General features: G+C 58.0%; 1 protein-coding gene across 5 annotated transcripts in view; it reads left to right on the top strand.

The window, feature by feature from the left end:
- The first annotated feature begins 3,982 nt into the window (after positions 1-3,982).
- The window catches only part of STX3 (syntaxin 3), a 251,816-nt gene continuing 239,793 nt past the window's right edge, over positions 3,983-16,005 (top strand). For 2 of the 5 annotated variants that reach the window (XM_086953332.1, XM_086953329.1), the window contains exon 1: positions 4,659-4,816. In XM_086953332.1, coding sequence (XP_086809458.1) covers positions 4,787-4,816 — 30 coding nt within the window. In that variant the 5' untranslated portion in view covers positions 4,659-4,786. Of the gene's footprint in view, positions 4,817-16,005 lie in introns of all 5 variants that reach the window. The other 3 variants (XM_086953326.1, XM_086953333.1, XM_086953327.1) reach the window with 3 other exon arrangements.

Genomic DNA, 16,005 nt, shown 5'->3' with positions numbered 1-16,005 from the left:
GCACAGAACTGTCTCTGCCACTGCCCAGGTGAAAAGTGGGGGGCCTTGATACGCTCCCAGTGAGCAGAGCCCCCTCTACTTCAACTCAAGTAAGTAAGCAGGGAGGAGCCTCCATATGCCTTGGCAGAGATAAGCAGGGAGGAGTATTCCGCTAGTCCCACCCAAGGAAGCATGGAGATGCCTCCATATGCCTTGGCAGAGGTAAGCAGGGAGGACCTTCCCTCTACTCCTGCCCAAGTAAGCATGGAGAAGCCTCCATATGCCTTGGCAGTGGTAAGCAGGAAGGAGTATCCCTCTAGTCCCGCCCAAGTAAGCATGGAGAAGCCTCCATATGCCTTGGCAGAGGTAAGCAGGGAGGACCTTCCCTCTACTCCTGCCCAAGTAAGCATGGAGGGGCCTCAGTATGCCTTGGCAGAGGTAAGCAGGAAGAAGTATCCCTCTAGTCCCGCCCAAGTAAGCATGGAGAAGCCTCCATATGCCTTGGCAGAGGTAAGCAGGGAGGACCTTCCCTCTACTCCTGCCCAAGTAAGCATGGAGGGGCCTCAGTATGCCTTGGCAGAGGTAAGCAGGAAGAAGTATCCCTCTAGTCCCGCCCAAGTAAGCATGGAGAAGCCTCAGTATGCCTTGGCAGAGGTAAGCAGGGAGGACCTTCCCTCTACTCCTGCCCAAGTAAGCATGGAGAAGCCTCAGTATGCCTTGGCAGAGGTAAGCAGGAAGAAGTATCCCTCTAGTCCCGCCCAAGTAAGCATGGAGAAGACTCAGTATGCCTTGGCAGAGGTAAGCAGGGAGGACCTTCCCTCTACTCCTGCCCAAGTAAGCATGGAGAAGCCTCAGTATGCCTTGGCAGAGGTAAGCAGGAAGAAGTATCCCTCTAGTCCCGCCTAAGTAAGCATGGAGAAGCCTTAGTATGCCTTGGCAGAGGTAAGCAGGGAGGACCTTCCCTCTACTCCTGCCCAAGTAAGCATGGAGGGGCCTCAGTATGCCTTGGCAGAGGTAAGCAGGAAGGAGTATCCTTCTAGTCCCACCTAAGTAAGCATGGAGAAGCCTTAGTATGCCTTGGCAGAGGTAAGCAGGGAGGACCTTCCCTCTACTCGTGCCCAAGGAAGCATAAAGAAGCCTCCATATGCCTTGGCAGAGGTAAGCAGGGAGGACCTTCCCTCTACTCCTGCCAAAGGAAGCATGGAGAAGCCTCCATATGCCTTGGCAGAGGTAAGCAGGGAGGAGTATCCCACTAGTCCCGCCAAAGGAAGCATGGAGAAGCCTCAGTATGTCTTGGCAGAGGTAAGCAGGAAGGAGTATCCTTCTAGTTCCGCCTAAGTAAGCATGGAGAAGCCTCAGTACGCCTTGGCAGAGGTAAGCAGTGAGGACCTTCCCTCTTCCCCAGCCCAGGTAAGCAGGGGGGTCATCCCTCTACCTCAGTTCAGGCCTCAAATAAGCAGGGAGGAAGCTGTCCCTACCTCAGCTGACGTAAGCAGGGAGGACCCTTTTCTCTGCCCCTGAACAGGTAAGCATAAAGAAGCCTCCATATGCCTTGGCAGAGGTTAGCAGTGAGGACCTTCCCTCTTCCCCGGCCCAGGTAAGCAGGGCGGTCATTCCTCTACCTCAGTTCAGGAGTCACATAAGCAGGGAGGAGCCTGTCCCTGACTCAGCTGACGTAAGCAGGGAGGGCCCTTTCCTCTGCCCCTGAACAGGTAAGCATGGGGCAGCCTCCCATTGCCTCATCTCGGGTAAGCATGGAGGTACCCCCTACGTCTTGACAAAGGTAAGCAGGGAGGAGCATCCCTCTGACCTGGCCCAGGTAAGCAGGGGGTGGGGGGTTCATCTACCTCAAGTCAAGACTCACATAAGCTCTACTTCGGCTCAGGTAAGCAGGGGGGCATTTTTCTGCCTGGCCCAGGTAATGATGGCCAACCTGTGTCTTGGCTCAAGTATGCAGGGAGGGCCCTGTCTCTGCCCTGGCCCAGGAAAGCAAGGAGGAGACACCCTCTACCTCGGCTCAGGGAAGCAGGGAGGAGAGGGTCTGCCCTGGCCAGGTGAGCATGGGGAACACTCCCTCTACCCAGGATCAAGACTCTCTCTGCCCTGGCTCAGGTAAGGGGGGGGGCTCTCTCTGCCCTGACTCGGGTAAGGGGGGGCTCTCTCTGCCCTGGCTCAGGTAAGGGGGGGCTCTCTCTGCCTGGCTCAGGTAAGGGGGGGCTCTCTCTGCCCTGGCTCAGGTAAGGGGGGGGGGGCTCTCTCTGCCTGGCTCAGGTAAGGGAGGGCTCTCTCTGCCCTGGCTCAGGTAAGGGAGGGCTCTCTCTGCCCTGGCTCAGGTACGCATGGAGGGGCGTCCCTCTGTCCTGGCTCAGGTAGGGGGTGGGGCTCTCTCTGCCCTGGCTCAGGTACGCATGGAGGGGCGTCCCTCTGCCTCGGCTTAGGTAAGGGGGGCTCTCTCTGACCTGGCTCAGGTACGCACGGAGGGGCGTCCCTCTGCCTCGGCTCAGGTAAGGGGGGGCTCTCTCCGTCCTGGCTCAGGTACGCATGGAGGGGCCTCCCTCTGCCTCGGCTCAGGTAAGGGGGGGGGCTCTCTGTTCTTGCTCAGGCACGCATGGAGGGGCCTCCCTCTGCCTCGGCTCAGGTAAGGGGGGGCTCTCTGTTCTTTCTCAGGCACGCATGGAGGGGCCTCCCTCTGCCTCGGCTCAGGTAAGGGGGGCTCTCTCTGCCCTGGCTCAGGTAAGGGGGGCCTCCCTCTGCCTCGGCTCAGGTAAGGGGGGGGCTCTCTCCGTCCTGGCTCAGGTACGCATGGAGGGGCGTCCCTCTGCCTGGCTCAGGTAAGGGGGGGGCTCTCTCCGTCCTGGCTCAGGTACGCATGGGGGGGCGTCCCTCTGCCTCGGCTCAGGTAAGGGGGGCTCTCTCCGCCCTGGCTCAGGTACGCATGGAGGGGCCTCCCTCTGCCTCGGCTCAGGTAAGGGGGGGCTCTCTCTGCCCTGGCTCAGGTAAGGGGGGCCTCCCTCTGCCTGGCTCAGATAAGGGGGGCCTCCCTCTGCCTGGCTCAGATAAGGGGGGGGGCTCTCTCTGCCCTGGCTCAGGTACGCATGGAGGGCCTCCCTCTGCCTCGGCTCAGGTAAGGGGGGGGGGCACTCTCTGCCCTGGCTCAGGTACGCATGGAGGGCCTCCCTCTGCCTCGGCTCAGGTAAGGGGGGGGGGCTCTCTCTGCCCTGGCTCAGGTACGCGTGGAGGGGCGTTCCTCTGCCTGGCTCAGGTAAGGGGGGGGGGCTCTCTCTGCCCTGGCTCAGGTACGCATGGAAGGCCTCCCTCTGCCTCGGCTCAGGTAAGGGGGGGGGCTCTCTCTGCCCTGGCTCAGGTACGCATGGAGGGCCTCCCTCTGCCTCGGCTCAGGTAAGGGGGGGGCTCTCTCTGCCCTGGCTCAGGTACGCGTGGAGGGGCGTTCCTCTGCCTGGCTCAGGTAAGGGGGGGGGGGGGCTCTCCCCGTCTTGGCTCAGGTACGCATGGAGGGCCTCCCTCTGCCTCGGCTCAGGTAGGGGGGCTCTCTCTGCCTCGGCTCAGGTAAGGGGGGGCTCTCTCCGTTCTGGCTCAGGTAAGGGGGGCTCTCTCTGTCCTGGCTCAGGCACGCATGGAGGGGCGTCCCTCTGTCTGGCTCAGGTAGGGGGAGCTCTCTCTGCCTTGGCTCAGGTACGCATGGAGGGGCGTCCCTCTGCCTCTGCTCAGGTAAAGGGGGGGGCTCTTTTAGCCCTGGTCCTCGTAGAAAGAAAGGAGACTCTCTCTCGGAGCAGGTAACCAGGAAGGATCGCCTCTCTGGCCCTCCCAACCTGCGCCCAGACTCCTTATAAATGGTGCCCAGTGAGCACAGCGCCTCCCTCCGCCTCTGGGCAGGTGAGGTGGGAGGAGTCTCGCTCTGCCACGGCCCAGGTGGTAGCCCTGCCTGCCCCTCTGCCCAGGTGAGCAGGGGAGGCCCCTTCAGGCCCTGTGCCCCCGCCCAGGTGAGCAGAGATTGGTCCCTTACCTCCGCCAGGTAAGGAGGGGTGAACCTCTCTCTCTGCCCCGACCCAGGGGTGCAAGGAGGAGCCTGGGCAGAAATCTGCCAGCCCCTCTGCCCAGGTGAGCAGCAGGGGTGTCCCTCCTGCCACGCCCCAGAGAGGAGTCCTGTGCAGTGACCTGCCCGCCCCTCTGCCCAGGTAAGGAGGGGAGGCCTCTCTCTGCACCCAGGGAGGAGTTCCCTCTCTACCCCGCCCACGGCTGCCCCCGCCCAGGTGAGCAGGGACGAGACCTCTCTACCCCGCCCAGGGTCACCCTCTGCCCCCGCCCAGGTACCAGGAAGGAGCCCCTCTCATGGGCACCCTCTGCCCCCGATCAGATGAGCAGAAAGGATCTCTCTCTGACCCGCCCTGGGCCACCCTCTGCCCCCGTCCAGGTGAACAGGAAGGGCCCCTCTTTACCCCGCCCTGGGCCATCCTCTGCCCCCGCCCAGGTGAGCAGGAAGGAGCCGTCTTTACCCCGCCCAGGGCCACCCTCTGCCCCCGCCCAGGTGAGCAGGCAGGGCCTCTCTCTGCCCCGCCCTGGGCCACCCTCTGCCCCCGCCCAGGTGAGCAGAGGCTCGCCCACCCCCGCCCGCCCGCTGTGCCCGGATTAGGTCCGCCGGCGCCTGCTCAGTCCGAGGATCAGAGGCGGCTCAGAGGGGGAGCCGGAGCCGGACAGGAAGGGAACCCCGAGACACCGGCCTGGGACGGGAAGGAGCCCCCACACCCGCCGCCGCCGGAGCCCCGCGGGGAGGGCAGCAGGGGGCGCCATGAAGGACCGGCTGGAGCAGCTGAAGGCGGTGAGTCGGAGCGGGGCCCCCGGCTGGAGGGCACAGGGGCTTTCATGGAGTGTCCGTGTATGCTGGAGGGGTGAGGGAGAGTGTGAGGGGGAGCAGGGAGGGGGGTCCACCCTTGGCTCAAGGCTGGAGGGGTGGGAGGGTACAGGCCACAGGGGCTTTCATGGAGTGTGTGGAGTGTGAGAGGGGGGAAGAGTGTGTGAGGAGGGAAGAGCTGCCCGGTGTGCGGAGAGGGCAGGGTGAAGGGAGCAGTGAAGGTAGTTACGGGCAGAAGGAGGGGTTCAGTGTGAGTGACAGAAGGTATGACGGGTGAGTATTGAAGGAGAGGTCAAAGGTGAGCAGTGACGTGTGGGTGACAGGGAGGCTGGAGAGGAGAGAGTGGTGACCCTGTCGCCCGGGCCAGGGGTCTCAAGGAGGAGGGGGTGGGTGAGCGGGAGATGGGAGGGGGGGGTGTCAGCAGGGGGGGGGGGCACTGTTTCACGTAATGTGGGGCGTTTTGTTTTGCCGTTTAAACCTGCTGTTTGTATGTACAGCTGCATGTGCTTCGAAGCAGTTCCATATAGTAATCGAGATAGTAAACACTTTTCAAATGTGAAAACGCAACATTCTAAGTTGTAGGTAGTTTCACAAACAAGAGTGCGTGCGGCAGCTACCCACGCACTGGTTGCGTGTGTGTGTGTGTGTGTGTGTGCGTGGGCGCGTGTGCGTGCCTGTTCAAACCCCTTCAGGACTGTGCAGCAGCCGAGCACTGATTTGATGGGCAGTCCTGAAAAGAGTGTGACACTAAATGTGTTTCTGTGTAGCAGTGAGCCCTGATGGTGTGTGTGACTGTGTTGTGAGTGTACACACCAGTAGCACGGCCTCTGGCTGTCGGTGCCACAGCGTCGCTGGACTGCCAACTAGAATCTGTAATCAAAAAAAGTTCGGAAAGTTAAACCTAATCCGAACCAGCGCTAGAGCCGCCCAGACCGGATCGGTAGACCCCTCACCGAAAGACACCAGCTCTCTCACGTATGCGGCTTTCTATAGCGCCAAGAGGCGGCGGAGCGCTGTACAGGCCCCTAAACACTAAACATTAGGACAGTTCCAGTGCTTCCTTGCTCTCTAGCCAGGTTTTCTCTATACAAACAAACACACACACATGTTCAAAGCAATCCCGGCACTGACGTGTGCACGGAAACACGTGTAGGCAGCAGAGCGCCGGTATTCTGTGTGTGTGCACACAAGCGTTTGCAGCCTAGCTCTGATAGTATGCTGTGCACGCACTGGAAGGTTTGCAGCAGTGAGAGCAATCATTGTGTGTGCACACAAGCGTTTGCAGCCTAGCTCTGATAGTATGCTGTGCACGCACTGGAAGGTTTGCAGCAGTGAGAGCAATCATTGTGTGTGCACACAAGCGTTTGCAGCCTAGCTCTGATAGTATGCTGTGCACGCACTGGAAGGTTTGCAGCAGTGAGAGCAATCATTGTGTGTGCACACAAGCGTTTGCAGCTTACCTCTGATGGTGTGCTGTGCACGCACTGGAAGGTTTGCAGCAGTGAGAGCAATCATTGTGTGTGCACACAAGCGTTTGCAGCTTACCTCTGATGGTGTGCTGTGCACGCACTGGAAGGTTTGCAGCAGTGAGAGCAATCATTGTGTGTGCACACAAGCGTTTGCAGCCTAGCTCTGATAGTATGCTGTGCACGCACTGGAAGGTTTGCCGCAGTGAGAGCAATCATTGTGTGTGCACACAAGCGTTTGCAGCTTACCTCTGATGGTGTGCTGTGCACGCACTGGAAGGTTTGCAGCAGTGAGAGCAATCATTGTGTGTGCACACAAGCGTTTGCAGCCTAGCTCTGATAGTATGCTGTGCACGCACTGGAAGGTTTGCAGCAGTGAGAGCAATCATTGTGTGTGCACACAAGCGTCTGCAGCCTAGCTCTGATGGTGTGCTGTGCACGCACTGGAAGGTTTGCAGCAGTGAGAGCAATCATTGTGTGTGCACACAAGCGTTTGCAGCTTACCTCTGATGGTGTGCTGTGCACGCACTGGAAGGTTTGCAGCAGTGAGAGCAATCATTGTGTGTGCACACACGCGTCTGCAGCCTCGCTCTGATGGTGTGCTGTGCACGCACTGGAAGGTTTGCAGCAGTGAGAGCAATCATTGTGTGTGCACACAAGCGTTTGCAGCTTACCTCTGATGGTGTGCTGTGCACGCACTGGAAGGTTTGCAGCAGTGAGAGCAATCATTGTGTGTGCACACAAGCGTTTGCAGCTTACCTCTGATGGTGTGCTGTGCACGCACTGGAAGGTTTGCAGCAGTGAGAGCAATCATTGTGTGTGCACACAAGCGTTTGCAGCCTAGCTCTGATAGTATGCTGTGCACGCACTGGAAGGTTTGCAGCAGTGAGAGCAATCATTGTGTGTGCACACAAGCGTTTGCAGCTTACCTCTGATGGTGTGCTGTGCACGCACTGGAAGGTTTGCAGCAGTGAGAGCAATCATTGTGTGTGCACACAAGCGTTTGCAGCTTACCTCTGATGGTGTGCTGTGCACGCACTGGAAGGTTTGCAGCAGTGAGAGCAATCATTGTGTGTGCACACAAGCGTTTGCAGCCTAGCTCTGATAGTATGCTGTGCACGCACTGGAAGGTTTGCAGCAGTGAGAGCAATCATTGTGTGTGCACACAAGCGTTTGCAGCTTACCTCTGATGGTGTGCTGTGCACGCACTGGAAGGTTTGCAGCAGTGAGAGCAATCATTGTGTGTGCACACAAGCGTTTGCAGCCTAGCTCTGATAGTATGCTGTGCACGCACTGGAAGGTTTGCAGCAGTGAGCAATCATTGTGTGTGCACACAAGCGTTTGCAGCCTAGCTCTGATAGTATGCTGTGCACGCACTGGAAGGTTTGCAGCAGTGAGAGCAATCATTGTGTGTGCACACAAGCGTCTGCAGCCTCGCTCTGATGGTGTGCTGTGCACAACCGGATCTGCAGCAGTCGATGCACTGTTTGTGTATGTGAACACACGTCTGCAGCAGTAAGAGCAGTTCTTGTGTGCACACACCTGTCTGCAGCAGAGCCCTGGTGGTGTCCGTGCACAGACACGCGTGCAGCAGTCCAAACACTCCACACACGCGCCTGCAGCCGTGAGATCACGTATTGTGTGTGTGCACACTTGTGGGCAGCAGTGAGCAGTCCATGCACTGTGCGAACGCACACACCTGCAGCTGTGAGGTCACGTATTGTGTCTGCACACACGTGTGTGCAGCATCCATGCACAGTTTTGAGGTCACGTATTGTGTGTGTGTGCACGCACTTGTGTGCAGCAGTCCAGACCGTGTCTGTGCACTCTCGGCCCATCCCACCATCCCCCCTTCAGCAGTCACAGACGGTCTCTGCCGGTCTCTGAGGTGGAGGCACAGACTGGGGATTATCTCGGATGGAAGGGCGGGGTAGGGGGGGGGGGGGCGGATCTGCTCTGAGCCGATCAAACCCCCGGTCCATCTGCACATCCCCCACGGCCTCCGAGGGAGGCTGGGCCGGAGGAGGACACGATGGAGGCGGGTCTGGAGGGACAAGCAGGAGGGAAGCAGTGAGAGGGGGTTGAGGGTGTGACAGGGCACCCACTAGGGATTCTATTGGAATTGCATTTATGTAGCGCTTACTACCCCTAACGAGGCGTCAAAGCGCTTTTTCGGCGAGTAGCATGCTACTCTGGAACCCATAAAGGATTAGTGTTGATTTAGTATAGTGAAACTATTAAAGTAATTTGAGTGGTGGATATGTTAGTCTGGTATTTGGATTGAGAAGGATAGATGAGAGAGAGAGAGAGAGGAGGAGGGCGGGAGAGGCAACTGCTAGGATTGTGTGTGTTGGGGAGTTTGTCATATATGTCAAGATACTGAGATGTGATGGTGAAAGCAGTGAGAGACAGAGGGGGGTGCAGGAGAGCTGGGGACAGGGGACGGCACCCAGGCTGGCCCCTGATATTCTGAGACGAGGGCAAGAAAGAGACCAGAGAAAGTTTGCAGCCAGTGCTTAATTTGAGCCGGTGGGCACCTGCACACAATCCTTAACACCAGCGTTTGCGCTAGTCTGCCAAAAGGTGGCGCTGTCTGGCTCATTTAGAGATGACAACAGTCGATTATTAATTCAATATACATTAAAAATGACTATTAGCATCCGCCTAGGTCATTCTTATAACTTAGGGGGCCTGAAATAGTCTGAATTGTCACAGTGGTAGGGTGTGATGGTTAGTAGTTGTGTTGTGACTTTCATTGGTAGCGTGGCATGGGCAATGGGTGCTGCGAGCTGCAGTGGCCTCTTGATCAGAACCCTGGCACTTGAACAGTTTTTAAATACAAATCAACACTGTTTAAGGGGTCCCAAGAGGCTTACTTTCAGGGCAAACCTAAGTGGACTCTGGGATACCCGCCCCACGGCTTCCCTGTGACCCTTCAGCGGAGAGAGGCAGCATTTCCTCTTCATCCGGCCGAGTACAGGAAGTCTTGTGACTCGCCCCGTCCACCCCCCTTCTTGCTCTAATTTCGGTTCCATGTCTTCGGGACAACTCATTCCACTTCCTTCTTCCCTTTTTACAATCCACTGTAACCCAGAAGGTTATTCTAGTTGATGCAGTGGAGGCATTCTAAAGACCACCGCTCCCAGAGTGCACTGCGTCGTTACATGAAAGCTCAGGACTGGAACGGAGAGGTGGCATGGAGTTCCCTGGTAGTCTTCCCAGAGGGGTGCGGAGCATGCAGGCCTCCTGCCTTCTAGAGCTACTGCCCGTGTGAGGCTTAGAGGGTTCTGCCCAGCCTAGTCCAGCTCTGGACTCCCGCTTTACCCACCCAGCCCCTCCACCTCCCCATGTATTGGCCACTCTCTTCTCTTGTGTCTGCCTCATGGGCCTCCTGTCCTCATGAGACTCCTGGTTCTGAGAGCACTTTCTGGTCTCCACTTAAAGTGACGGTCCCCGTTGTCATGGGGTTTGGTGGGACACTGGGCGTTCTAGGGTCATCTACCCCCTTGGTTCATCTAGGCGAGGTCAGGGTCCCAACGTCATCAGTAACCATTTATTTATTTATGGGTTTATACCGCGCTTGAATCGACTCCCGAAGGAGTATCTCTGGGCGTAGTCTAACCGTAGACAGACACCACCACCAAACCTGCCCCCGGACCACATCCAAGGGCACCCCAACATTCAAACATCACTTACTATTCACAGCATAGTCTAACTGTAGACAGACACCACCACCGAACCCACATCCACAGAGCCCCCCAACATTCAGACATCACTAACTATCCTAAGCGTAGTCTAACCGTAGACAGACATCACGGAAGACCTTTGGGGACAGATTCACAACCACGCTCATGAACGGTTTCTTGCAAGCAGCCACGCTCATGAACGGACACGCTCATGAACAGTTTCTTGCAAGCAGCCACGCTCATGAACGGACACGCTCATGAACAGTTTCTTGAAAGCAGCCACGCTCATGAACGGTTTCTTGCAATCAGCCACGCTCATGAACGGTTTCTTGCAAGTAGCCACGCTCAAGCAGCCACGCTCATGAACGGGTTCTTGCAAGCAGCCACGCTCATGAACGGTTTCTTGCAAGCAGCCATGCTCATGAACAGTTTCTTGCAAGCAGCCACGCTCATGAACGGTTTCTTGCAAGCAGCCACGCTCATGAACGGTTTCTTGCAAGCAGCCATGCTCATGAACAGTTTCTTGCAAGCAGCCACGCTCATGAACGGTTTCTTGCAAGCAGCCACGCTCATGAACGGTTTCTTGCAAGCAGTAGCAGAGCAGGCCTTTGACGGGAATGATCTATTGAAAACTGGAACATAAAAGTGGCTTCCTGGCTACTTGTAAGATGTATGTGGGATATAGGAAGGCCCTGGCTCTAGGCACTCACAGGGCTACTCTGGAGGGGGTGTCCTGTTGGAGACCACCTCAGCAGGTGGTGCTCCTGGCTCCGATCACTCGCCACCTAGTGATATGGACTTATTATTCCAGGATAACTAGATCAGTCCTTTGTCTCACCGCTCGGACACTCCATGCTTGTTTCTCTTCTCCACAGGATAGGGGCACGAAGTATTAGACACTAGACTCTAACTTCTGGACGCCTTGCTGGGCCCTAAAGCTTCTTGCCATGGTCACGGCTTGTTGTGTTCTCTTCATGTATGTGCTTCCATTCAGGGGTTCCTGTCCGATCCTTGGCTTCTGAGTGATGTCTTGTTTGACCATCCTTCGAGCTGTGACTCTTACATGCTGTGCGGGTTTTTGTCTATTCTTCACCATGGATATTTGTCTTGACTTTGGGCCTCCCTTGAGCTCCATGTAGGCATGGGCTGCCCCTGGATACAGCGTGGAAAACTTGTCTGGCCGGGGCCTTCAAGACCTCTGTGGAGGCATTTTCTGAATCTTCCCCACTCAGGATTTGTGAATCTTGCTTCAAGGCTGAATAGACCGTGATACTTTATCGGTGCTCTGTGGCACCCTTGTCGGCCCTTGGACCACCACCAAACTATGCTCCATGGAAGCTTCCTTGTCGATCAGCGCCTGGTCAGAGTCTCTCCATCGTTCTACCGTGGCTTCTTCTGGCCCAGGCCTCCTCAGAGCTGTGATTGGTGATGGAGGCTTCCTCTGGCCTGGAGCCTCCTCAGAGCTGTGATTGGTGATGGATGCTTCCTCTGGCCTGGGGCCGCCTCTGAGCTGTGATTGGTGATGGAGGCTTCCTCTGGCCTGGAGCCTCCTCAGAGCTGTGATTGGTGATGGATGCTTCCTCTGGCCTGGGGCCGCCTCTGAGCTGTGATTGGTGATGGAGGCTTCTTCTGGCCCATGCCTTCCCATGGCTGTGATTGGTGATGGAGGCTTTCTCTGGCCCATGCCTTCCCATGGCTGTGATTGGTGATGGAGGCCTTCTCTGGCCTGGAGCCTCCTCAGAGCTGTGATTGGTGATGGAGGCTTCCTCTGGCCTGGAGCCTCAGAGCTGTGATTGGTGATGGAGGCTTCCTCTGGCCTGGAGCCTCCTCAGAGCTGTGATTGGTGATGGAGGCTTCTTCTGGCCGGGAGCCTCCTCAGAGCTGTGATTGGTGATGGAGGCTTCCTCTGGCCTGGAGCCTCCTCAGAGCTGTGATTGGTGATGGATGCTTCCTCTGGCCTGGGGCCGCCTCTGAGCTGTGATTGGTGATGGATGCTTCCTCTGGCCTGGAGCCGCCTCTGAGCTGTGATCGGTGATGGAGGCTTCCTCTGGCCTGGAGCCTCCTCAGAGCTGTGATTGGTGATGGAGGCTTTCTCTGGCCCATGCCTTCCCATGGCTGTGATTGGTGATGGAGGCTTCCTCTGGCCTGGAGCCTCCTCAGAGCTGTGATTGGTGATGGAGGCTTCCTCTGGCCTGAAGCCTCTTCAGAGCTGTGATTGGTGATGGAGGCCTTCTCTGGCCTGGAGCCTCCTCAGAGCTGTGATTGGTGATGGAGGCTTCCTCTGGCCTGGAGCCTCAGAGCTGTGATTGGTGATGGAGGCTTCCTCTGGCCTGGAGCCTCCTCAGAGCTGTGATTGGTGATGGAGGCTTCTTCTGGCCGGGAGCCTCCTCAGAGCTGTGATTGGTGATGGAGGCTTCCTCTGGCCTGGAGCCTCCTCAGAGCTGTGATTGGTGATGGATGCTTCCTCTGGCCTGGGGCCGCCTCTGAGCTGTGATTGGTGATGGATGCTTCCTCTGGCCTGGAGCCGCCTCTGAGCTGTGATTGGTGATGGAGGCTTCCTCTGGCCTGGAGCCTCCTCAGAGCTGTGATTGGTGATGGAGGCTTCCTCTGGCTTGGAGCCGCCTCTGAGCTGTGATTGGTGATGGAGGCTTCCTCTGGCCTGGAGCCTCCTCAGAGCTGTGATTGGTGATGGATGCTTCCTCTGGCCTGGGGCCGCCTCTGAGCTGTGATTGGTGATGGAGGCTTCTTCTGGCCCATGCCTTCCCATGGCTGTGATTGGTGATGGAGGCTTTCTCTGGCCCATGCCTTCCCATGGCTGTGATTGGTGATGGAGGCTTCCTCTGGCCTGGAGCCTCCTCAGAGCTGTGATTGGTGATGGAGGCTTCCTCTGGCCTGAAGCCTCTTCAGAGCTGTGATTGGTGATGGAGGCCTTCTCTGGCCTGGAGCCTCCTCAGAGCTGTGATTGGTGATGGAGGCTTCCTCTGGCCTGGAGCCTCAGAGCTGTGATTGGTGATGGAGGCTTCCTCTGGCCTGGAGCCTCCTCAGAGCTGTGATTGGTGATGGAGGCTTCTTCTGGCCGGGAGCCTCCTCAGAGCTGTGATTGGTGATGGAGGCTTCCTCTGGCCTGGAGCCTCCTCAGAGCTGTGATTGGTGATGGATGCTTCCTCTGGCCTGGGGCCGCCTCTGAGCTGTGATTGGTGATGGATGCTTCCTCTGGCCTGGAGCCGCCTCTGAGCTGTGATTGGTGATGGAGGCTTCCTCTGGCCTGGAGCCTCCTCAGAGCTGTGATTGGTGATGGAGGCTTCCTCTGGCTTGGAGCCGCCTCTGAGCTGTGATTGGTGATGGATGCTTCCTCTGGCCTGGAGCCTCCTCAGAGCTGTGATTGGTAATGGAGGCTTCCTCTGGCCTGGAGCCTCCTCAGAGCTGTGATTGGTGATTGAGGCTTCCTCTGGCCTGGAGCCTCCTCAGAGCTGTGATTGGTGATGGAGGCTTCCTCTGGCCTGGGGCCTCCTCAGAGCTGTGATTGGTGATGGAGGCTTCCTCTGGCCTGGGGCCTCCTCAGAGCTGTGATTGGTGATGGAGGCTTCCTCTGGCCTGGGGCCTCCTCAGAGCTGTGATTGGTGATGGAGGCTTCCTCTGGCCTGGGGCCTCCTCAGAGCTGTGATTGGTGATGGAGGCTTCCTCTGGCCTGGAGCCTCCTCAGAGCTGTGATTGGTGATGGATGCTTCCTCTGGTCCGGAGCCTCCTCAGAGCTGTGATTGGTGATGGAGGCTTCCTCTGGCCTGGGGCCTCCTCAGAGCTGTGATTGGTGATGGAGGCTTCCTCTGGCCTGGAGCCGCCTCTGAGCTGTGATTGGTGATGGATGCTTCCTCTGGCCTGGAGCCGCCTCAGAGCTGTGATTGGTGATGGAGGCTTCCTCTGGCCTGGAGCCGCCTCTGAGCTGTGATTGGTGATGGATGCTTCCTCTGGCCTGGAGCCGCCTCTGAGCTGTGATTGGTGATGGATGCTTCCTCTGGCCTGGAGCCGCCTCAGAGCTGTGATTGGTGATGGAGGCTTCCTCTGGCCTGGGGCCTCCTCAGGGCTGTGATTGGTGATGGAGGCTTCCTCTGGTCCGGAGCCTCCTCAGAGCTGTGATTGGTGATGGAGGCTTCCTCTGGCCTGGAGCCTCCTCAGAGCTGTGATTGGTGATGGATGCTTCCTCTGGCCTGGGGCCGCCTCTGAGCTGTGATTGGTGATGGATGCTTCCTCTGGCCTGGAGCCGCCTCTGAGCTGTGATTGGTGATGGATGCTTCCTCTGGCCTGGAGCCTCCTCAGAGCTGTGATTGGTGATGGAGGCTTCCTCTGGCTTGGAGCCGCCTCTGAGCTGTGATTGGTGATGGATGCTTCCTCTGGCCTGGAGCCTCCTCAGAGCTGTGATTGGTGATGGAGGCTTCCTCTGGCCTGGAGCCTCCTCAGAGCTGTGATTGGTGATTGAGGCTTCCTCTGGCCTGGAGCCTCCTCAGAGCTGTGATTGGTGATGGAGGCTTCCTCTGGCCTGGGGCCTCCTCAGAGCTGTGATTGGTGATGGAGGCTTCCTCTGGCCTGGGGCCTCCTCAGAGCTGTGATTGGTGATGGAGGCTTCCTCTGGCCTGGGGCCTCCTCAGAGCTGTGATTGGTGATGGAGGCTTCCTCTGGCCTGGAGCCTCCTCAGAGCTGTGATTGGTGATGGATGCTTCCTCTGGTCCGGAGCCTCCTCAGAGCTGTGATTGGTGATGGAGGCTTCCTCTGGCCTGGGGCCTCCTCAGAGCTGTGATTGGTGATGGAGGCTTCCTCTGGCCTGGAGCCGCCTCTGAGCTGTGATTGGTGATGGATGCTTCCTCTGGCCTGGAGCCGCCTCAGAGCTGTGATTGGTGATGGAGGCTTCCTCTGGCCTGGAGCCGCCTCTGAGCTGTGATTGGTGATGGATGCTTCCTCTGGCCTGGAGCCGCCTCTGAGCTGTGATTGGTGATGGATGCTTCCTCTGGCCTGGAGCCGCCTCAGAGCTGTGATTGGTGATGGAGGCTTCCTCTGGCCTGGGGCCTCCTCAGGGCTGTGATTGGTGATGGAGGCTTCCTCTGGTCCGGAGCCTCCTCAGAGCTGTGATTGGTGATGGAGGCTTCCTCTGGCTTGGAGCCGCCTCTGAGCTGTGATTGGTGATGGATGCTTCCTCTGGCCTGGAGCCTCCTCAGAGCTGTGATTGGTGATGGAGGCTTCCTCTGGCCTGGAGCCTCCTCAGAGCTGTGATTGGTGATCGAGGCTTCCTCTGGCCTGGAGCCTCCTCAGAGCTGTGATTGGTGATGGAGGCTTCCTCTGGCCTGGGGCCTCCTCAGAGCTGTGATTGGTGATGGAGGCTTCCTCTGGCCTGGGGCCTCCTCAGAGCTGTGATTGGTGATGGAGGCTTCCTCTGGCCTGGAGCCTCCTCAGAGCTGTGATTGGTGATGGAGGCTTCCTCTGGCCTGGGGCCTCCTCAGAGCTGTGATTGGTGATGGAGGCTTCCTCTGGCCTGGAGCCTCCTCAGAGCTGTGATTGGTGATGGATGCTTCCTCTGGTCCGGAGCCTCCTCAGAGCTGTGATTGGTGATGGAGGCTTCCTCTGGCCTGGGGCCTCCTCAGAGCTGTGATTGGTGATGGAGGCTTCCTCTGGCCTGGAGCCGCCTCTGAGCTGTGATTGGTGATGGATGCTTCCTCTGGCCTGGAGCCGCCTCAGAGCTGTGATTGGTGATGGAGGCTTCCTCTGGCCTGGAGCCGCCTCTGAGCTGTGATTGGTGATGGATGCTTCCTCTGGCCTGGAGCCGCCTCTGAGCTGTGATTGGTGATGGATGCTTCCTCTGGCCTGGAGCCGCCTCAGAGCTGTGATTGGTGATGGAGGCTTCCTCTGGCCTGGGGCCTCCTCAGAGCTGTGATTGGTGATGGAGGCTTCCTCTGGCCGGGAGCCTCCTCAGAGCTGTGATTGGTGATGGAGGCTTCCTCTGGCCGGGAGCCGCCTC

The sequence above is a fragment of the Lissotriton vulgaris genome, chromosome 1_2, assembly GCF_964263255.1.
Source record: "Lissotriton vulgaris chromosome 1_2, aLisVul1.2, whole genome shotgun sequence".
Lineage (NCBI taxonomy): Eukaryota > Metazoa > Chordata > Amphibia > Caudata > Salamandridae > Lissotriton > Lissotriton vulgaris.
This window is presented reverse-complemented; position numbering and strand designations above follow the sequence as displayed.